Below are 22,328 nucleotides of genomic sequence, written 5' to 3' on the forward strand. Positions count from 1 at the left end.
TCGAAATACAATGACAAGAGAGGAGTTTTGTTGTTGCCCTAACCCTCAATCGACCATACCAACTAGATGAGAGAGGGGGGCAGCCATATGACTATGTCTCTCACATAACCTTTATTGTAGTGTGGTGGATCCACAAGCAACTCAAAAGGCTCTCTATCCACATCTCCTTGTTTTTTTCTTGTTGTTGTTGTTGTTGTTGTTGTTGTTGTTTGACAGTCAAAAGAAAATATTTAGAGTTACACGCGTACATAAGTAGTAACTATTTATAATCATTATCTACCATCACACTGATTGCATTAAGATTTAACCTTTTTTGTATCTCTGTACTCAAACACACACAACATACACCCAACACACACTGTTTTGGTTGTACAAAAGTTAAAAATATCTTTTACCCCCATTAAAACAACCCAACACACTATTACCATCACCGTCACTCAACACCAAAAAAAAACAAAAGGGGCTCATCCCAACCCAAATTTCGAAAACCTCAAAAAGGTGTGAGACCCTAAAAATTAATATCGTGAACTTTCTTTTCTTTTTTTTTTTTAAAATTAATAGGAATTCTTTTACACAATCAACCAACAATCAACCATCAACCAGTCCTGAACCTCAACACTTTTAATTGATCAATTGGACCACCACCATCTGACATACATACAGTACTAATATTATATTAGACAAGAAGATATACAAGTCAGACTCCCAACAACAACAACAAAAATAGCGTCAACTAAAAAGAATTTAAAGATACAGCAGCAGCAGCAACAGCAGCAACAGCCACAACAGTCAACTGATAAAATGACAGGAGGAGTGGAAATAGCCACATCACAACATACCCACCCCCATGGGCACCATAGCCATAGTCATAGCCATCATCATGGAGGTGGATACCAAGACTGGTACCATTCTAATGGTGGTGTAGCCTATTCTAACCATGGTGCTGGTTCCTATAATATCCAACATGGAGAACACTCTGGTAGCAGCATCCCATACAACACACCTACAGTCATTGGATTCGATATCCAGCAACCGTTACCACCTATTCCAGGCGCCGCCAACCAACATGTTGGTGGTCACCACCCATCACACTCTTCGCACCACCATAATATACATCATCACCATCATCAGAGCAGCTCACCTGTTGAGATTGCCGGTGCCTATATGATCAACATGCCGCCATCTTCGTCAGACTATCCATCAGCCCAACAAGTCCAATATGAGATGAGCTACGCCCAACCTTTTAGCGACCCCCATTCACCTATTAGCGCCGGCCAACACTATTCGTCACCCGACCAAGCCAACTCGTACTACAACCAGTCTACCCCTGCCTCACCCAAGGACTACCAAGGTCACGGTGGATACCAACCCAGCAGCGGCTACAGCCCATACTCTGATGAACACAAGTTACAGATCCATCCAACATCGACCACCTCTACGTCTACCAACACTGCCAACATCACTCAATCTGGTATCAGTCCAAGTTACGAAGGGTCAGATAGCTCCAACGACGATCTCGACTGCAAAGAACCCAACAAGAAGCGTGTCCGTGAGACTATTGATATCTCTGGTCAATCGATTCTCACCAAAGACCAAGTACTCCAATTGTCAAGCAGAGAGATTGAAGAGTATGTCTACCGTCTCAAACAAACTCATATTCTCACACCGGCCCAAGAAAAGGATTTGAAAAAGTTCCGTCGTCTCATCAAAAACAGAGAATACGCCTCACAATCACGTGACCGAAAGAAACTCTATGTCAATCAAGTCGTCGATCAACTTGAAAAGTCTGAATTAGACTCTAGACAATTAAAGTCACAATTATTGGCAGCTCAAGCCGAGGTTCGTGAACTCAAAAAGCAACTTGAAATGGTCAATCAAACCATTCACAATAATCCATCACTCCTAGAAATATTTGGTAAATTCTTTACTTTTGGTGGTAGTTCTTCAACGGTTGCTCCAACTCAAGACAAGACCACCACCACCACCACCACTACTACTTCATCTGAAAGTGGTACCACTAAAAAGGCATCATCGGTTGCCTTGTTTGTATTTTTCTGTATATTTACTTTTACCTTTTTATTACCTGTTCAACCACCAACTATTTCAACAACTATTACCAAAGGGTATGTATTCATACAACAATATTACAATATTTAATATTATCAATATTATTTTTTTGATTTGCAAACTAATTCTTTTTTCTTTTTTCTTTTTTCTTTTTTCTTTTTTCTATTTTCTATTTATTATCTTTAGTAAAACATTTGTTGGACCAAGAAGTTTATTACAAGATGATATTCCAATTCAAATTGAAGTTAGTGGTGGTGAAAAGGGAATCAGTTATTGGACACAAACCAAAAATTGGATTTCTAATCTATTCCCATCGTCGTCACCTACCATCACATCATCAACTTATTCAACTAAATTGGTTGAAGAGTTGGAACAATCTAATCATCAACAACAACAACAACAACAAGAAGAAGAAGATCAACAAGTGCCACTACAAGTAGAAGAAGTAGAGGAAGAAGTAGAAGATACATTTTTAATTTCAAACTCTCCAATTGTTTATTGACATACTCCTCAATCATCATCATCATCATCATCATCATCATCCATTTTATAAAATAATATTAATCAATTCAATCATCAAACAATCCAATACATAACAATAATAACAACCCAACACACAAATCAAATATAAAATATAATAATAATGAATAGTTATTATTTATTTATTTCTTTCTTTCCCAATCAATCATTCATTCCATCACTACTATCAAACAAACAAAACTTTTAAATATTATTTTGGCGACATAATAATAATCATAATAACAACTTTATTTAAGTAATCCCCCATCACATCACAATCAATCAATCAATAATATTATACCAAATCAAATCTAGATTAAATTAATTTAAATGAATAAATAACAACAAATGATGTTAAGAATTCAATCAAACCATTATTTTTTTTTTATTTATATTTATTATTATTATATTAGTGTTTATTTATTTAAATTACGGTGATATCAGAACATTGGTAGAAAGTAGTGTATGGTTCACCAGCATTATTTGATACATATCTAACACGTAAAACAGCAGCTCCCTTGGTTGATGGTAATTGAGACTAAAGTATTTATATTTTTTAGTGATCATTCCACCCGGGAATTAAAAATGTGTTAGAATAGTTTTCTTTCTTTCTTTCTTTCTCACTATATATATATATCTTATATTTTGTTATTTGTTTCTATTTCTTATCTACATACACTGACAGTGAAATTAGTTTGAGCAACCATATCCCAAGCATTGAAATCATCTAGTTGGTTTAAAGTGGTGTAGGGACCATTGTCACCGGTATAAGAGATGGCTACATCCATGTAACCCATGTTGGTTGGATACCAATGATTATAGTTTTGTTGAAAGGTGACTGGAATGGCAGTACCCGAGTAATAGGTTGCTACACTAGCACCTGATGTCATATTACCACAGTTGGAGGCAACTTTGTAGCAATTGTTATCACCTGGACCCAATGGTGTTGGTACTGCTGCACCACGTTGAGCTGGGTCATAAAGACATAAATGTGCACTTGTTAAAGATGCAAACAATGCAACAAAGATAGCTATTAATATAGTTAATGTGAATCTCATCTCTCTCTCTCTCTCTCTCTTTGTAGTTATCTATCTATCTCTGTCTGTGAATGAAATATAAAGATAAAAGGGTGTGAGTGGGTAGTACTAGTCTAGTCGTCGTCTGGTTAGTTAGTTAGTTATTCTATTTCAAAAAGAGAGGTGACGTCGATTACAACAGTCTCTCTCAGAGTTAGCAATATTCCTTAATCGAAAGGTTCGAGACAATTTCAATACCAAAGATCCAAGAAAAGTCATTGATCTGAATCTAGATATTTTCGGTTCATTTCAAAGGAATCGTCTTCTATTGTTCATTTGAAACAACACATCTCTGGTTTGCTTTGAATCTATCGCAGTCGCTGCTTGCACTTTAGTTTATACATACACATCATCATCATCAAGAGATATCTATATAGATAGAAGAGAAGAGATAAGAGATAGAGAAGATGTACAAACAACAATATATAATATTAGCAATCATCATGATGATGATTGGATATATTAGAGCATTTGATATTTGTACACCAGCAAGATATCAAGCCATTTCAATTGGTACAAATGGAGCAGGTCAAACAGAGAGACGTGAAGTGTATTATGACGCTTACAACTATTCAGTTAGAATCGATATATCGACCGACACAACCAACCAAACCACATTCAGTTACTTTTCACCAAACAACTCTCAAACCGGTCAAGAATGGGTGATCGACCAAACGGGAAATTGCTATCAGACCGGACCAGACTACTGGAATCCACAATGCTGGGGTGACTCCTACGGTACCCCCTTCGTATCAAACACCAACAACATGTTGACATTCTCCAACCCCTCCAACGGCTACACTGCCATCGTCGCCGAGAATGGTCTCCCCATGAAGATCGTCATGGAGTATTCAGGTCTTGTCATCTATTTCTATGAATCACAATCTTATATCTCTGACCCATCTGTTTTCAATTTACCAAAGATTTGCAAACAACAAGAATAAATAAAGTAAAAGTAAAAGTAAATAAAGTAATTTAAATTAAATTAAAAACTATCTAAAAAGGGGAAGGGGTGTTTGTTCAAGTTCATCATTTCTTTTTTTCTTTTTCTTTTTTTTAATCATTATTATTCGAACGAGAGATCGTACATACATACATACATACATATATATATATATATATTTGTTTCCCTCTACATCTTTATTATTCATCATCATCATCATCATCTTCTTCTACACAGAGTTCAAACTCTTGTATGCAAACAATGAATGTAAACCCAGTAACTCTGGTGGCACGGAACAAGACACAATCACTATTCGATTTTCAAGGTCGAAATTGTATTGGTATGAATGATCTTTTCATAGACTCTGGTATCAATCTATGGATTTTAGATCCGTACAACCCTATCTTTGAATGGGCTGGCTTTCCTTTTCACTTTTACAACTATCCTCATGCACCAGAACAAATGAACGAGTTTGTTAAAATGGTTGATTCAATCTCTGCAGGTATGCAAGTGATAGTCATGGTATACGATGGATTTCTACCATCAATGCTAGATACCCTTCTACCAGCCTTTCAATCTATTGGGTCACTCTGGTTCCAAGAAGCTCAACACTATCAAAAGTATTGTATGGTTGGTCGAAAGGGTGGTGCCGCTCGTGAAGCCTATGGAGATGACCGGTTAAACTTGGGAGACATACGAGTCAAAGGTTACTTTACAGGATACAATGGCGTCGAAAATGGATCCGTGACCTTGGAGTATGACGTCTCTGGCCGAGTTAAAAAGATCACCAATATGATGCAATATCCTAATAATTATTCCGAGGTCACTCTCGGTGATTTAAGAGACACTGAGAATTATTGCACTCGTAGTTTCAAGTCTATCAATCTCTGGACCTTTCAAGCTCATTCATATAGTATGTTTGACTCTAATGATGACCCCAATGAACCAAAAGCTCTACAAATCATGTTAGAATGCTTGGAGAAAGGTACAAGGTTTATTCTATTTACTGATGGATCCGATCGGTTCAATTTTACACCCGAAACAAGAGATCTTTTAAAGAGTTGGGGAAGCAAGGAAATAGATCATTACAACGTCGTCGGTGGTCCACATGCTGGAGATGGTGGTCATTTCATATATTGTATTTCATCAAAGGTTGGATCAACAAAGAACTTTATCGAGATTCTAACATCGGATGCTTGCTCAATGTCATTCATTATGCCAAAAGACACTTCCTCAATGTCACAAGTAATCGTAGGCAATGAAATCATCGAAAAGAATATTAAAGTGGTTTCAAATTCACAACAACAGCAACAACAACAACAACAACAACAACAACAACAACAGCAACAACAACAACAACAACAACAACAATATGATGGCTTTGTGATGCAAGCATTCAACGAGGTCACTGGTCAAGAATATTTTACAAAATCATATGACGTCTCTTTATGCAAACCAAATGAAGCGATTCGTATGATACAAGATATTCTCGATCTCTCGATTGGGACAGTCGTCACAATTACACTCGGCAAGCCAAGCATTACATTTGAATATGGTATGACCGACAACCTATTATTTGCAATGTCAACTGTTGGAGCTTCCCGTGTGACCCAGATCAATCGAACCACTTCGTATTCTCTGATTGGTAGAAAGGGGTCAAGACCAGCATCATCTTTTGAACAAGTTGGCCAGTATCCAATAAGCTTGTACTCTACCTTTGTTCCAAAAGTTGTTAAATCTTTTATTGAAATTCAAGTTGACTCTCATGCTGTAAGTAGAAATCTAAATTGAAATATATATCAAATGGTATGAATATATGTTAACCTAAAAATACAATTATTTTTTTTATTTGAATTCATAGGTTACAGGAACTATTGTTGCGGGATCTTCAAGCTTTAAAATCAATGGTATTGATGTTCCTCAGATTCAAAGGGTCGGTATCAATATGATGATTATCAATCCGTTGAATGGTGTAATTCAAGAAATGTTAAATTATAACACTGAAAACAATGCCAACCATACACTAAACCTTATTGCAAAATTAAAAGCATTGCCCCATAATACTATTGTGGCCATATCGGCTGTTGGTGATGCTTCCCGTCACCTTCAAACTGCCTTACCCTATTTTGAAGAATACCTTGGAAGTTGCCAATTCAAATCATTTACATTTCCCAAATCGTATTGTATTGTAGCAGCTGTAGGAGAGGGTATTTCAGCAGCCGATAGATTAGTCAGTGAGTGTCTGTCGTCTGGCCTCAACGATCCTTCATCGTGTCTGACAAGATACCCAATCAAATCGTTGTTTGAAACCACCACGTCGCCAGGTATCAATTTCAGTGTCACATCAAAGGGTGGAACTGACGGATCATGCAAAATCACAATCAATGGAAAGACGAGAGCTTCAGCCAACACCCAAACCTATTCGCCAGGTATCAATGTTATTTATGCCTCACCCGATTTAAAATATATCTCTTATGCATTGTACGACGACTCTGTCAATGGTGGATGGACACAGTTTTTGAACGATGTTGGTAATATACAAAACGGAACGTTTGTATTGGTTGCAATCAACCAACATATGCCACCATGTAAAACCAATGAGAAGAAAATGGTATTCTCTCTTATCGGTGCTTCAAAATTCATATTGGTTCCAGATAATGCTTCGTATGCAGTGATTGGTATCAAGGGGTTCCCAGGATCAGCTCTTGAAAGATACTCTTTTTCATCGTCCCAAGTATGTGTTGCATCGTGGGAACCTGTCTCCTCATCACCCAATCTATTGCACGATACCTATCTCATCCCTCAAACCAACCAAACAATCTACTCGGTACCACTACTAGACATTTACTACCAAATGTGCACGCCAGTATCCGTGTTGGCCAAGACCAAAGCAATTGGAAATGTCTACATCAACGAACCTGCAACCAATTGGAACTATCCTAGAGACCCAGTAGCACCTGGAAGAGTTGTCAAAGCATTGTTGATTGGGTCATTAAAAAAAAAGTCATTTGGTCTTAGAGGCAACCCAACATTTTCAGTCAACGACCATGCCAATGCTCTGGTCAATGGTGGATATGTCAAGAAAGAAAATATTCGTTTGTTGTCCAAGAGTTCAACACAATTGACTGAAAATGGTACCTTTGTTTGTGGTCCAAGTGCCAATTGCATTAGGGAGCAGATCAATGATTGGATGTTAAAAGATTTGAAATCTGGTGACTCCCTTTACATTGCAATCGTTGGTAGAGGATTCAACAAGTCATCATCGATTGGAAACAAGTCTGCTGTCCGAACCGGGCTTGTCACACTGGATGATACTCTCAAATCCTCAGATTATTCTATCACCTGGGATGATCTGTTGAATCTTTTCAATGTGGTTCCAAGTGGAGTCAATCTAACGTTTGTGATAGACTGCCGCAATGCATCAACCTTTACCAATTCAATTGGTAATATGTCGTATAAAAACAATTGCGTTGTCTATTTATCATCTTTTACCACACCAACAATCAAACTTTCAAAAACCAATTCTTTTCTACCCATTTTCACCAGTGTGCTCCAACAAGCAAAGGACTCTTCATCCACCTCACCTCTAACCTACAGAGACATTCTCATCAAGGTGCAATTACAACTACCATCAGCAGCAATGTGGATTGCCGGTGGAGACATTGGAAACTATTTATTCAACACTCTTCCATCCCAACCTTCTTTGGTTGGAGTAAATATGTATGTGGCAGATACACCAGACAGTCAACCACCTCGATTCTTATATTCAACCAATATAATGTCGAATGATCACTATTGGAGGTTTAGTGAAGCTGTGTGGCAAGCATACCCACCAAACGTCGGGGAAGGAGTTCCTGTTTACCAATTCTCTATTCTCGATCGACCAGTCACAAACGGAAATGAAACGTACTCTTACGATTACAGTCTTCTCGAAGTGCATGAAAGAGATCCATTGACAAACCTTGAATGGACACCTACTGGATCTGTTTGGAGAGCGTATGATTCACCAAACGTAATTGCTGGTCTTTCACCGGTGTATCGATTCTATAAAGATTCGACCATTAGAAGATACGCCTATTCTCTCTCAAATTATTATAATGGCTCTGGTTGGACCTTGGACCCTGTCAACCCAATCAGTTTTTATGTCATAAAATTACAAAGAATATAATATAATAGGGTAAGTAAGTATTATAAATAAATAAATAGAAATTCTCCAATATTTATAATACTATTTATTTATTTATTATTTATATATTTATTTATTTATTTATTTATTAATTAATTTTTTTTTTTTCCATACTTTATAGATAAAAGAAATATTTATTATACACAATGTCACTGATCTCTAGAGTTTATTGTTTTGATTTCTTTCTCTGTTCAATGATAAATTCGATATCTTGGTCTGATAATTCTTCAATTCCTACTCTCATTCTTTCAAGAATGGATTGTAGTCTTTGATCAGGATCTATATTGTCGGTATGAGAGTCTGGACTTAGAGTCTCTCCAACCACTACAGGCAACCCTTTATCTTCCTCTTCCTCTTCTTCCTCCTCCTCTTCCTCCTCCTCCTCCTCTTCCTCTTCACCATCTTCCTCCTCTTCTTCCTCTTCTTCTTCCTCCTCTTCACCATCTTCAATTTCTCGGATTGTGGCAGATGATTTAATGGCAGGAAGAATCCAACTAGTTTTCATTTTCTTTTCCTTTTCCTTTTCCTTTTCCACCTTTGCCTCCTCCTCCACTGCAAGTGGATTTGGATTGTTCAATCTTTCATGGTGAGACAAATCTTAATATATCTCGGTGAACCACCTTATGTTCCTTTAAACTCGTCTTTGCAATCCACTCCACACACTGCAGCATTCTTGACACCACTACAGCTATATTTAATGGTGGTGTTTAAAAGAAAGGCCAATTTTTTGACCAATGAAAAGTAGCCTGGATCAAGCCACAATCCAACATTGCCACCTGGCACACTCCTAGACGACTAATCTCGGACACCATCAAGTCGGTCAATTTCATGCTTTGGACAGTGATGTAATTGACGGTCGAATCGCGGTGAGGAATGCTCTTTGTCCAATCAATAAGGACAATGTTGTAGGGAATGGTTCGTGATCGGGAAAACCATTCTCACCAACCACTTCAAAGGTGGTTTCTGTGGAGATATTGACATTGATCGCCAAGTCGAAACCACTGTTATCTTTGGCACTGTGTCCCTCTCCACCAATGTCCAGATGCAGATTATAATTTTCTGCGATGGCCATTTTCTCTCGACCGATAAATCTATCAGGGTTGGTGGTGGCACGATCGACCAACTTGACCTTTGAAATGTGAGTCAAGTACTTCTCCGGTTATAGGATCGATTTTGAATATGGGAAGGAGATCGGAACCTATTGGGAACAAGTGGAATGCCATTGCAGAGAAAGAAATCAGCAATATAGGTGCACCATCTACAACTTGGATCACTTGGGTACGAGATGCTGTTGCGGGATCGCCTGCATTTGAAATAGTGGCATGGTTGGTCACTGAACATAACTGTAATGGTTGTTTGATTGTTGAACATATTTTGAATTGAATATAGGAATATATGAGAGTGTTCCACTTCCAGTACCCTTGCTTCCAGTTGGTGATTTATCCAAGAGATCACGATCCACTGGCCAATACCCAACCAAACCAGCTTCGTTGCCTTCAACCATATTAAACATTGTGTTTGTGACTTGTTGTTGAGTTATAGCAGTGTTCCATATGGTTATATCCTCCATCTCTCCTATGAATTGAGCAGGGGTATGATAGCTGTTTCCAAAATAGATTTGTTGAGGGGTATTCCTAGGGTTGGAAATTGATTGATGCCGCTTTGACTTGAACTTCAAAACGGTAGTTTTCCATCACCTCTGTCTTTGATCTAAGATGGTATTTTGAATATCCTGTTTATCGGTGACTATAAGTCTTGAATCCAATTCAAATGCTTTGGGAGCATCTATTATTCTTTCAACATTGACTTGAATAATTTGATCATTACATTCCAATTTAATATTCTTTTCACCAATATGACTACTGTATGATTTGGTTGATTGAGAGTTGATTACAACTTTGAAGATGCATGCTATCAGATGGACTATCATAATCTCTGCAAATTGGAACCAAACATTGATTTAATTGACCAGTTATCAATGTTATTAGTTTGACTCTCATTTGCTGAAGCTGCGTCTATTCCAGTTGCAATGGGTACTGCCTATGTTGTTCTAGTTAAAAAAGCAGGTATTGAACCATTCGAATCTATTCTTATCCATAATTCAACTGGTGGTGTCGGTCTGACAATGTTCAATCTCCTCAAACACCAACAACACACTGGCAAGGTGTTTGTGACAGTTGGATCAGATGAAAAGAAACAATATCTCGAACAACAATACGGATCACTCATCACTGCCCTACTCTTTTAAAAATTAATTAATTTAGTTTTGGCGGTTCTTTTTAAAAATAAATAAAGATAAAATGAACTAGTTAAGGTAATTGATTCAGAGTTGTTTATGAAAGAGAGAGAGAGAGAGATATAAAGAGAGATAGAGATGGAGGAATATTTAATAGGTGATTCAGGGTCTGATAAGATCTTGAATTCACTGAGTAGAACGACTCAACCTATTCAATTCTTGGATGACTTTCAGAAACAATATGGTTTGAATAGAACTAATAAGTATCTTGCTCACAACTATGACATTCACCATTCACAACCCTCCCTCTCCTCCTCCCCCTCCTCCTCTTATTCTTCTTCTTCATCATTTACATTTCATACTTATACCTACTTTACTACCCTCAGTTCAACCAGCTTTAAAGTTATTAGATTTACACCAAATCGGTAGAAGTAATCTATACTCTCAATTACTTTCATTTCTAAGTGATGATTTATTGGTTAGAGTTAAATCAATGCATCCTAATGAGTACGAATATTATTATTATTATTATTACGACCGACTTAACTCAAAGAATCATTAGTTAACTAATTATTCTTTTATGTTTTAGAATGGAAGCATTATTAGATCAATCATTTCCATATATTAGTTTTGATGAATTAAAGGGTATACCTATGAACGTTATGAAGTTAATGCCTGAAGTACCTTATAGATTCTTAAAGAAATTATCCGAAACTCCTGAATTATATGAAGTATGTAAACAACAACAATTCATATATATTATGGATATATTAACCTTTTAGTTCTATTTCTTTTAGCAATGTCCAATCGAAGTTAAAAGACAAATATGGTTAATTAATGAAACATTATTTAGAGAGAAATTGTTACCATTGATCATGCAATATGTAGACGATCCTTATTTGTTTCATGAATTGAATGAAATGATTGTCGAGACACATGTCTTGCCCTCAAAGAGACGTGAAAACAATACAATCCTCAAAGAGATTGCATCGTTGATTGGAAAGTCACTGAAACTGTACAACGGAGCCATATCATTTATCAGACAACTGTTTACCGAGCTCGAGAATGTCGCAGCACTGTGCACCCTTCGTGCAGACCTGTTGATGTTGTTCCACGACAATGGAGTATCAGAGATATACGACCACGACCGTGCACATAGCATTGCTTGGTGCGTCGACGCGTGCATGAGAGAGAATATAGTGGATTTGCGTCGTGTCAAGGAGATACAAGGATACTTTCAAGAGATTGGTAATCACGGTGGCGTGGTACTGGCCGATATTGCAATGGTGTTTGCTAATCCGTTTGCATTACACTGTCTGCTTCGAAACGTGTTGATGCAGCTCACCGAGGTGGTCAGAAGAAAACAGGTGCCCAAGGAAGACGAAAACATCAAATACATAACATTCCTAATGACACTGGCAACACGGTCACATGAAATGGTCAGAGAACAGAAATACAAAATACCGCATGTCAAGAAACAGGTATTTAACAACTTTTATCCCATCGTTGCAGCACAGCTAGTCGATGATTACAACAGAGAACGTGAGGCTATTAGACAAGCTTCCATCCCTCCCCCAACAGCTGCAGACGCACCTCAAGCATCCGTCTCTGCCATTCCAGCCTCCACTGGGTCATCTATCATCCTTACAACTACTTCTACAGTAACAACGCCACAACAAAAATCAGATAAAATAGAATTGGATGAAGTTGATGATGTAGATCTAAATTTACCATCACTATTTTTGAATAATTCTTTATGTAAAAAAGTATGTAAAAAGTGAATCAACAAAGTCATTGATCAATCAACAACAAAGTTTTAACTAAACCTATTTTTTTATATATCTAAATTAGATTTTATTTACTTATATTATTAAAAAAGTATCGGATAGGGATACATTGGTAGTTTATAAATATCTAAGATTTATTTCGCAAAATGATCACGATGAAGAAGGATTGAGTGTATTAATAGGAGAGACATCGTTTATTCAATCTTTGGTGACCCAAGTATTGACAGCCAAGGATCCAAAAATATCATTTATCGTAGTAGAAGAATTTCTTTTAAAATATAAACATATTCCATTTATTTTAAAACAAATATTAAGATATTTATTAGAAGTATGTTAAAAAAAAAGAAAAAAAAAGAAAAGACAAATTTAATTAATTTTATTATTTTTTTTTTTAACTCTCTCTTTATAGAGTTATTCAAGATTAAATCAAAGAGAATTTAGTATTATTGTTCAAAGATTATTTACAATTGATTCACAACAACAAACATTATCAAATTATACAACGAAAATGGTAGATGAATTGACTTCAATGACCAAAACATTTTTGGACAAGGCTGGAACACGTCTAAACGATCGAAATGTGCCATTACTTTTGGATTTTATAAAGATGTTGGCAGCACAAAAACCATCGTCGCTTACCATTGTCATACCACCACCTTCACATGACAATGAGGAAGATGCCGACGATGACAATGACTTTGAATCATCGATGGACGTTGACGTGGGTGGTTCTCTAACAAATTCTAGTTCAAATGTTGCATTGGTATCAAGTCCAACAAACAAAAATATACAAAATAGTCCAACCAATGTAACTACTCCAATTAGAGGACCAAGTTTTTTAGATACCAATACCAATACAAATACCAATACCAATACTAGTACCACCAATACTACTCCCCCAGCAACATCAACAACAACTACTACATCAACTACAACCACTAATACTTCTGCAACATCTTCTACTCCTCCAGTCTCTTCTTCTTCTTCTTCATCATCTTCTTCATCTTCTTCATCGTCTACTTCAAATACAATAATCAATAATAATAGTCCAACAGAAGATGTAAATATTATGGACGAATAGGTAAACAACACATGTGGAAATGTAATAATAAAAAAAAAACAATTACATTTACCGTGAATCTATGACCAATTTATCATTTTAGGTACAAGAGAAGATATATTTTAAAAGGTCAAATTAGAATTCATCATTATTAGATTAACAAGGGACAATCCAAAAAATATAGAAAATTAGAAAAATAGATATCTAAATAGATTGGTATGTCCTTCCTCTTTTACTACCCTTTTAAATCTAAAATTGGAAAGATTTACGGGTTTTTTGTCTTTTCTTTTTTTGATCCACTTTAACTTCGAAATTTGGTCTATGGAGTGGTACATTTGCGTGTAAACATTAACAAAAAATGGAAAATTGGAAAAATGGAAAATATTAAAAAAGAATTTTCATAGTTTTTTAGACCCACCCACCATGACCTTTGTATTATACTCAAGATCTATGACCAACCCCTTGTTGTTCATATTTGGACAATGAAAGAAAAACAATTGAAAATTTTTAAAAAAAGAGAGAAATTGCATGGTGGAGCCTTGTCGGACTGCAGACCATACTATAGTTTTTCAGAGTTTAAAATAATCGCATCGTCCAATCCGATTTAAACATTTAATAAGTGGAAACAATTAGATGAAAAAAATAATATTAAAAATAAATAAATAAAAAAAAAAAAACTATACAAACAAATCTACTTATTATTTTGTGTTGTTGAGAGAGAACTATTATTATCATCTTTAATGAGCAAAAAAACAAAAAACATAAGTTGTAATATATCATAAAACATTCATTATTTTAATCTGTTATTTCAACCAACTTCCCTTCCTTTCCATTCCTTTCATCACACTCGATAACAGATTTTAACAACAATAACAACAACAATCAATTTTATTGAATTTAAATAATAAATAAATCCAAGTTTTTTTTTAAATATATAGATACTCAACCTAATTGACTAAAATAATAATAATTCAACTATATATCTTAGAGTCAAAAACAATAATTATTCAATATAGTTTAAAAAAGGTAGAATAATCAGAAACCAGTATATTTAGAAATTCAGTATATATCTTTCCTAATTTCTTTTCATGGTAAGTAAAATCTACAAATACAAAAGATTTTTTTTTTATATTAGCAATCACCCCCATTTCTTTTTTGCACAATTGCATGTTCACCACACATACTCTCTTTCTATTTCTATTTTCAATCCAATACTTTACGATTCAATTTTACCCCACTCTCCCCACACACACTCACAAGTCAACGAGGTCAACTCTTTGGGTATCTGGAAATTGGTTTCAACGACTAATTCCAATTCGTTGGTTGGATGAGCTATAAGTTGTAATACTACTATTGCTAGCGACTCCTCACCATTCAATTTCCATTTTTTTAGTGTCTGTCATTTGTATGCATGGAGGGAATTATCCCGCATTCTCTCTTGCCGGCGTCGTCTCTCTTACCACAAATCTCTATTATGCCCAACATGGGATAGGACTGGTTATGTGACAGACAGACAGCCGGGTGTACTCTTGCAACCAAATTCCTTTTTATAACATTTTCAATTAATAATCAATGAGTATCGTCAACCAAAGAGAATATTCATCAAAACGTCCATCTATAGAATTCTAGACCATACGCGATTCAACTTTTCTTTTAAAACCTTCATTCTCTTTCCCTCCTTTTTTATTTTATTTATTCTAGTTTATTATTTTTGTGATTTGCTATGTTTTGTTTGTTTTAACCTATTCATCAACTCAACTTCCAACCATCCATTATTTGTAGTTTTCTCTTCACATCATTGTGTATCTTTTATCAAATTATTTGCCTCATCCATCCATCTCAATTTAGAAATATATTAATACCTATTCTTCCATCCTCCCATTTCTCGGCTTTTTCATTCTATCACCTCTCAACTACCTACCTTACAAATTAATTTTAGTATTAAACCAACTACAACAACAACAACAATAATAATAATAGATTAATCTTCAACTACATTAAAAAGGATTCTATAAATAGTTTTTTCAATGGTTAACAACAAACATTCAAATCAATTTAATTAATTAAAAATATCTTTTTTTTCTATACAATACAACTAATTAAATAATAATATTAAATATTTTAATAATATTATATAATATTAAAAAATGAATTCATCTGTATCACTTTACCCCCCAAACACTTTATACCAACCACACCAACAAAAACAATTCCAGTCCTCACATTATTACCCATCGCTGGCAAACTATAACCAGTTTCAGCAACAACAGCAACAGCAACAGCAACATCAACAATATCCACAATCTAAAAATAATAATCAACCTTTGAGATCAACTGAATACCCACCACAACAAATCCAACAATTTAATAATATCTCAAATTATAACAATAATAATCATAACAACAACAATAATAATAATATCTACCAACAACATCAACAACAAAATGGAGAGAACCAAAAGATTATAGATATCAAGGACGAACCACATTTTAATGACTTGTTGGTACACAATTTAGTAGCATTTCAAAAACTACAACCCCAACCAATTCCAGAGTACTCAAAGAGATTTGTAAAGGATAATTGTAAATATGCACCATTTGAAATTGGAACACATTCCGAACCAATTCACCTTCCTTCAATGAATGGAGCCAGTATGGATTTTGCAAAGGTCATCTACAACTGTGACGGTACTGTAAAGACTGTCAACAATCCAAAAGACAAGACATACAACCATCCCGAATCATCATCTCTGGAATGTTGGAATTTCTCTGGTTCAAGTACATCTAGAATCTACCAAGCACTCAACAAAAGATCTGAATTCCACAAAAACACAGCTCATACTCGAGTCATCTTTGTCAAAAAAGTATTTTCTTGGTTGGCAACTCATGACCGTGAATACTTGGCTAATCACAAAACTGTCGATCTAGTCACTGCCATCTCTGATATTTTAAATATGATTATTAGTTTAATCGAATTACATAGAGCTCCTCCCTTTCTTTTGTATCTAATTATTCATGCTGCTGATCGATTTGTTGAAAGAACCGGAATTAATCATCACCAAATTTTCAATTTATTATTAACAAGGTATATATTAACCAGAAGAAAAAGAAATAGAAATTTGATTTAATCTAACAATTATAATTGTTTAATTTACATTTTACTTTGTAGTGGAATTGTAAATTTAAAGTTTTGGAATGAAGGTTTATATATTCAAAACAAAACCATTGCAGATATCTTTTCATTCAATGTTAAGGATTTAAATACAATGGAAAGAAGATTCTTATTTGGACTTGATTATAATCTTTGTGTTACAGAAGACCAATTATCAAATTATATTGTTCATATTAAAAATCAATCCCTTTCCAATATTCATCCAATCATGTTACAAAGACCACAACAACAACAAAAGAAAAATACATAATCAAATTGTAAACAAGAAAGAAATCAATTGCCCCTTTAAATCAAGAGGTAAACTAATCAATCAAATCAATTATAATGCCTACAACCATGTATTGCTACTACAACAACAACACATAATATGTCATCTCCTATATCCCAAGAAATGGATGGATGGATGGTTGGTTATTGCCCCCATCCATCCGACGACAAGTCGTAGTATACTTTTAAAACAACACGCAAGATAATTTGTACCATATTAAAATATAGTTTATTAAACTACATTGTGACCATACTCAAGTATTACTTGGGTACTATCATTCCTATAATTATTCTTTTTCTTTCTTCCATCCTGATTCTTCTTCTTTTTCTTTTAAAAAAAAGTTAATTAATAATTTTTTGATTATTATTATTTATTATCATCCATTTTGATGAAAATTATATGTTGTTTTTTTTTTCTACAAGGTTTGTTTGTTTTGTTTTGTTTGGTCTTTTCATCCAAAACAATACATTACTATCTTCGTGGTGGTTGTTGGTTGTTGTTTGTTGTTATTGTGTTGGTTCGGTGTTATATACTTAATAATGTTATTGTGTTGTTGTTATTTAAAGTTGGCTGAATGACTTTACAGCAGAGTCACCACTGTCCCACTTGTCAGTATCCAAAGCGATTTGTTCAGTAATAACAAGTCCATCAGCATTGGCAATTGATAATTGAATCTATAAATTAAAATGTTAGTATCTACTTATATAAATGTAATTCTTTCTCCTTTTCTTTTTCTTTTTGTTTACATACAAATCTTGATGAACGAGCATCTCTGTAGAAAAGTACACGTAAACAATCTTGAATAAGAGTCTTGGCTTCATCCAAGGTCATATCCTCTTTGTAAGCTTTACGTAAAAGTGGTAAGGCAATGTGTGAACCATAACCAGATGCAATAAAGTTATCTTGATAACATGTACCAACAAGATCAACCTTGCCCAAGAAACTAAAAAATTAATTAATCATTAATTAGTTTAAATAAATAAATAAATATTTATGAATTATATTTATACCTCTTATTATTATCGTGACCAATGACAACTAAACTATTCCAGTATGGATCACCCTTATTTCTACGATTATACATGACACGAGCAATATAGTTCCAAATTTCAGTAGTGCTCAAAGTTGTTCCATCATCAGTGCAACCATCATCGACACTATAAAGATATATTGAATAAAGAGTAAAAGAGAGAGAGAGAGAGAGATAAATGATGTTAACAACAAACCTTTTGATATATATATCATTCAGTTTTAAAATAGTCGCTATATTCGATTCATACACTAAATCATCCAATACTTGAGAGAGATTTTGAAAGTCACTGTATTCACCACCGGCACCAATGATAGTGCTCTTTCCAAACTTCTTCATTCTTTCGATGTTGTTGAATCTAGCCAATGAACCATATGACAATAAAGTATCGGCACCCATGACAACACCACCATTATATTTAATAGCAATAACTGATGTACCTGTTACGATTGGGTCACTAGTAAGTAATAAAAAGTATAGTTATGATTGATAAAGTGTTAGATTATCTATCTATCTATCTATCTATCTATCTATCTATCTATCTGTATCTATATCTATTTCTCTTTATCTATATCTATTTCTCTTGTTTTAATTTGTATTGTAGTACATACACAGTTCTCTTCTTTGCACCAAGTTCTTGAGAATGTGATGGTGATGGTGTATGAGATGCGAGTTGACTTGCAACATTATTATATTTAAAGTAATCTACTTGACCGAATACTGGGTATTTAAAGTGTTCTGATGACATTATGTTATGTGATATATATTTTGTTATTACGTAATTACAAAAAAAGTAATAAAAGTTTAATGATGTTCACTTGAGCAAAATTAATCAAGCAAAAAAAAAAAAAAGAAAATTATTACAAAAAAAAAAAGTGAACTTCACCTCAAGATCGCGTGTTTATTATTGTTGCTTGAAAATCAGTAGTATCTATTATTCTTAATTTCTTTGTTTTAGATAAATCATATATTTGATATTTATAACTACTATTACTACTACTACTACTACTACTACTATCTAATGGTGATGAAGGTTTGTTATTGTTATTGTTAGATGGTGGTTTCATTTGAACTATGGCAATTGGACAACTTTGACGTGAATGATCAATGTAACCTACGAGAGAGGTATTTCGAGGTAGTATAAATGGATGAGTGTACGGTACGAAGAGATCATGTACAAGAATTAATTTAATCGATGCTGATACTATGTAGAGGTCGTGGTTGGTGGTACAGTTCTCTACAGAGAAGAACCCCTTTAACATTTGGTTGCTGTTGATGATACTAGTTATATTGCTGGCAATGTTATTGATGATGTTGGGGATACCTAAACTTTTGGTTCGTCCGTGGAATGGTGTCGTCGTTAATGACAGTGATAGTGGGGATGGCTCGTTGTCTTCTTCCTGGCTGAGTACATCTTTGATCATTTGTTTCTGGCATTGTCTGAGATACGATATCTCGTGGTACACTGATGTCTGCTTGGCAAAGTTGATCATTGACACTTGGTTGGACATGGCCACCACATCCTTTTGTTCTCTCAACGCTATCAACTCTGACAAATGGTTTGATAGCCATGGAATGAATACTCCATTGGATTTTAACATAAAACTCTTGTATTGTTCAATCACCCATGATAATTGATCGATAGTTTGTAATACTGATTTCTCTGTTGTTGCTCCATCTGGAGCAATAGATGATAGAGATAGAGTATTGGTAAATGGTGATGATGACGATGATGAAGTAGATAAAGATGATGTCGAGGAGGAAGATGAAACAGATGAAATTGAAGATGGTGATGATAAAAAAGAAGAGGATGAAGAGGAAGAGGACGAGGATGCAGATTCAAATTTCTCCAAACCAGAGAATATAGCCATAAATGCATGATAGTTGGAGATGGATTTACATTGTTTGGCCAATTTAATGAATCCTGAAAGACGACTTTGTGTCACCAATTCTGATAGTTTCTGGTATCTATTAATCATTCGATAAATGTTTGGTAATTGATTACCAACAGTGGTAATCGAGGACAACGACGGAAATGTTGATAATGCAATCAACTCTGTATTTGGTATACACTTTAATAACTCTAAATCCAGTAGCATCATATGACTAGCTATTGCATCGCAATCCACATTTTCATATATTTTATCAAATAGTAAAGATTCAATCTCTATCGATACATTTAATAAATGATGAATATTATTATTATTATTTATATTATTATTATTATTTTGATTACTATCTTGTTGTTTTAATTTTGATTCTAAATTTGTTGTAATAGTTGAACTTTTAATAAATGATAATTCATCAATTATCTGTCTATTGTCTTGAATGAATTGTTTGATGACTGTGATGAGATCATTTGAAAATTCACAGTAACTTCCATCAATCCAAGTATTCAATACATTGAGTACACATGTCTGAACAGACCTTTCAATGTGAGAGTGTTGGAGTGGTACTTTGAAACGTTGTCTTAGTTTGTTGAACAAGTCAGACGAGCCACAAAACGATTGGTATACACATAACACCTGATCGATTAGATCATTGTGTTGGGGTGTAGTCATAATCTCTACCAATTTGTTGAGTGTTATGTACTTGATCAGTCCTGCCTGTCCACTCTCTGTATATTTTATATTTTGGTCCATTCCATATTCATCCCATATATTAATAGATGATAATGGTATGGTTGTAGACGACGGTGATGATGTCGATGATGTAGAAGACATATTATTACCCAGCTTTGAATGAACTATCATTTGATTGATTTGGTTGGTATGATACACTACAATATCCTTATTTGTCGGATAGTTTGGTAATAAACTCAACACCTTTTCATGAAATGATTTCAATGTATTGATAATCTGGTTAAATGTAGGTCTTAACTTGCTATCTCTTTTACAACTAACATAAATGAATTAATTAATAAGAGTATATACAATTTAACAAATGAGTATGTATACATACCAACTAATAATCAACTCTTTGTATTGAGGAAAACAATAGGATGGTATTTGTGACTCTATAGAGTCATAGGTAGAAGGTTCCTTTGCAAACTCACATGTTACCATGACCAATACAACAGCACCGAAACTATAAATATCAGCTGCTTTTGAATACTTTTGTGCTTTACCTTCACTAATGTAATCTCTTATTTCCTTTTTAATTTGAAATAATAATAATTAATTAGTTATGTTATTATTATTATGTAGTTATATACATACAGGAGCCATATAATTTACAGTACCGACAATGGTTGAAGCATCGTAGGCAGTTGAGAATCTAGCAGTACCAAAATCAGTAATCTTTGCATTGTAGTCTGAATCGACGAGGATGTTACCAGGTTTCAAGTCACGATGCATGATACCTTTGGCATGTAAATATCTCATGCCTTGTGCAACACCAATGAGCAGATGGTTGATAGTTTGGATATTTAATCGCTCCTTTTGCATTAGTATCCAAAGCGATCCCTTTTGTGCATACTCCATCACCAATGCTTTCTTTTCATTGACCATAGTACATCCATAATACTTGACAACATTCTTGTGATCGAATCCAAGCAAATCTCCACTATTCATCAACTCAAAGTTGTTTACTATATGATCTACAGATCCACCTCTTGACCTTCTTTTTGATTTAGATGGTGATTTTGTTGTAGTTGTAGTTGTTGTTGTGGTTGTAGTTGTTGTCGTTGAACTAGTACTAGTACTACTAGATTCAAAAGGGATCTTTACAGCTACAGTCTTTCCTTCATATCTTGCTTTTCTAATGGTTCCATAGTTTCCGGTTCCAAGTACACTATCTTTTAATTTAACCTTTATCATATATAAATATTATATATATTTATCTATCAAACTCTACTACTACTACTATTTTGTTGTTTGTTAACAATCTTCATCCACATCCATCTCTATTCTAGAAATAGATCTCCTTCATTTGAGCAAAGAAGATCCTTCAACAACCCAAACAACCAAAAACCCATCAAACAAC

General features: G+C 34.6%; 11 protein-coding genes across 11 annotated transcripts; 6 read left to right on the top strand and 5 right to left on the bottom strand.

Annotated features, from left to right (window-relative positions):
• Positions 1–10: 10 nt before the first annotated feature.
• DFA_11380 (basic-leucine zipper transcription factor) lies at positions 11–2,569 on the top strand (the record flags this gene model as incomplete). The annotated part of the gene is made up of 3 exons (XM_004350273.1): positions 11–24; positions 681–2,123; positions 2,254–2,569. The coding sequence occupies 3 exons, from the start codon at positions 11–13 to the stop codon at positions 2,567–2,569; spliced, it is 1,773 nt and encodes a 590-aa protein (XP_004350323.1).
• A 441-nt stretch (positions 2,570–3,010) lies between these two features.
• Positions 3,011–3,644, bottom strand: DFA_11381 (uncharacterized protein; the record flags this gene model as incomplete). The annotated part of the gene is made up of 2 exons (XM_004350274.1): positions 3,011–3,124; positions 3,264–3,644. The coding sequence occupies 2 exons, from the start codon at positions 3,642–3,644 to the stop codon at positions 3,011–3,013; spliced, it is 495 nt and encodes a 164-aa protein (XP_004350324.1).
• Positions 3,645–4,105: 461 nt separating this feature from the next.
• Positions 4,106–4,606, top strand: DFA_11382 (uncharacterized protein; the record flags this gene model as incomplete). Its single annotated transcript, XM_004350275.1, has 1 exon — positions 4,106–4,606. The coding sequence occupies one exon, from the start codon at positions 4,106–4,108 to the stop codon at positions 4,604–4,606; it is 501 nt and encodes a 166-aa protein (XP_004350325.1).
• A 260-nt stretch (positions 4,607–4,866) lies between these two features.
• Positions 4,867–8,773, top strand: DFA_11383 (uncharacterized protein; the record flags this gene model as incomplete). The annotated part of the gene is made up of 2 exons (XM_004350276.1): positions 4,867–6,375; positions 6,467–8,773. The coding sequence occupies 2 exons, from the start codon at positions 4,867–4,869 to the stop codon at positions 8,771–8,773; spliced, it is 3,816 nt and encodes a 1,271-aa protein (XP_004350326.1).
• A 184-nt stretch (positions 8,774–8,957) lies between these two features.
• Positions 8,958–9,296, bottom strand: DFA_11384 (uncharacterized protein; the record flags this gene model as incomplete). The annotated part of the gene is made up of 1 exon (XM_004350277.1): positions 8,958–9,296. The coding sequence occupies one exon, from the start codon at positions 9,294–9,296 to the stop codon at positions 8,958–8,960; it is 339 nt and encodes a 112-aa protein (XP_004350327.1).
• A 321-nt stretch (positions 9,297–9,617) lies between these two features.
• DFA_11385 (uncharacterized protein) lies at positions 9,618–9,863 on the bottom strand (the record flags this gene model as incomplete). Its single annotated transcript, XM_004350278.1, has 1 exon — positions 9,618–9,863. One exon carries the CDS (start codon positions 9,861–9,863, stop codon positions 9,618–9,620), a length of 246 nt encoding a protein of 81 aa, XP_004350328.1.
• A 107-nt stretch (positions 9,864–9,970) lies between these two features.
• On the top strand, positions 9,971–11,039 carry DFA_11386 (uncharacterized protein; the record flags this gene model as incomplete). Its single annotated transcript, XM_004350279.1, has 2 exons — positions 9,971–10,145; positions 10,801–11,039. 2 exons carry the CDS (start codon positions 9,971–9,973, stop codon positions 11,037–11,039), a joined length of 414 nt encoding a protein of 137 aa, XP_004350329.1.
• A 126-nt stretch (positions 11,040–11,165) lies between these two features.
• Positions 11,166–14,833, top strand: DFA_11387 (uncharacterized protein; the record flags this gene model as incomplete). The annotated part of the gene is made up of 7 exons (XM_004350280.1): positions 11,166–11,271; positions 11,414–11,534; positions 11,617–11,758; positions 11,825–12,793; positions 12,879–13,142; positions 13,224–13,874; positions 14,813–14,833. 7 exons carry the CDS (start codon positions 11,166–11,168, stop codon positions 14,831–14,833), a joined length of 2,274 nt encoding a protein of 757 aa, XP_004350330.1.
• Positions 14,834–16,021: 1,188 nt separating this feature from the next.
• DFA_11388 (uncharacterized protein) lies at positions 16,022–17,296 on the top strand (the record flags this gene model as incomplete). Its single annotated transcript, XM_004350281.1, has 2 exons — positions 16,022–16,959; positions 17,044–17,296. 2 exons carry the CDS (start codon positions 16,022–16,024, stop codon positions 17,294–17,296), a joined length of 1,191 nt encoding a protein of 396 aa, XP_004350331.1.
• A 249-nt stretch (positions 17,297–17,545) lies between these two features.
• psmB4-2 (proteasome subunit beta type 4) lies at positions 17,546–19,092 on the bottom strand (the record flags this gene model as incomplete). The annotated part of the gene is made up of 6 exons (XM_004350282.1): positions 17,546–17,641; positions 17,899–17,988; positions 18,065–18,257; positions 18,325–18,471; positions 18,595–18,801; positions 18,956–19,092. 6 exons carry the CDS (start codon positions 19,090–19,092, stop codon positions 17,546–17,548), a joined length of 870 nt encoding a protein of 289 aa, XP_004350332.1.
• Positions 19,093–19,231: 139 nt separating this feature from the next.
• Positions 19,232–22,162, bottom strand: DFA_11390 (SMAD/FHA domain-containing protein; the record flags this gene model as incomplete). The annotated part of the gene is made up of 3 exons (XM_004350283.1): positions 19,232–21,242; positions 21,306–21,496; positions 21,563–22,162. The coding sequence occupies 3 exons, from the start codon at positions 22,160–22,162 to the stop codon at positions 19,232–19,234; spliced, it is 2,802 nt and encodes a 933-aa protein (XP_004350333.1).
• Between the last annotated feature and the right edge of the window lie 166 nt (positions 22,163–22,328).

Source organism: Cavenderia fasciculata, assembly GCF_000203815.1.
Source record: "Cavenderia fasciculata unplaced genomic scaffold Scf_EUAJFUG02HR96I-5, whole genome shotgun sequence".
NCBI classification, from domain to species: domain Eukaryota; phylum Evosea; class Eumycetozoa; order Acytosteliales; family Cavenderiaceae; genus Cavenderia; species Cavenderia fasciculata.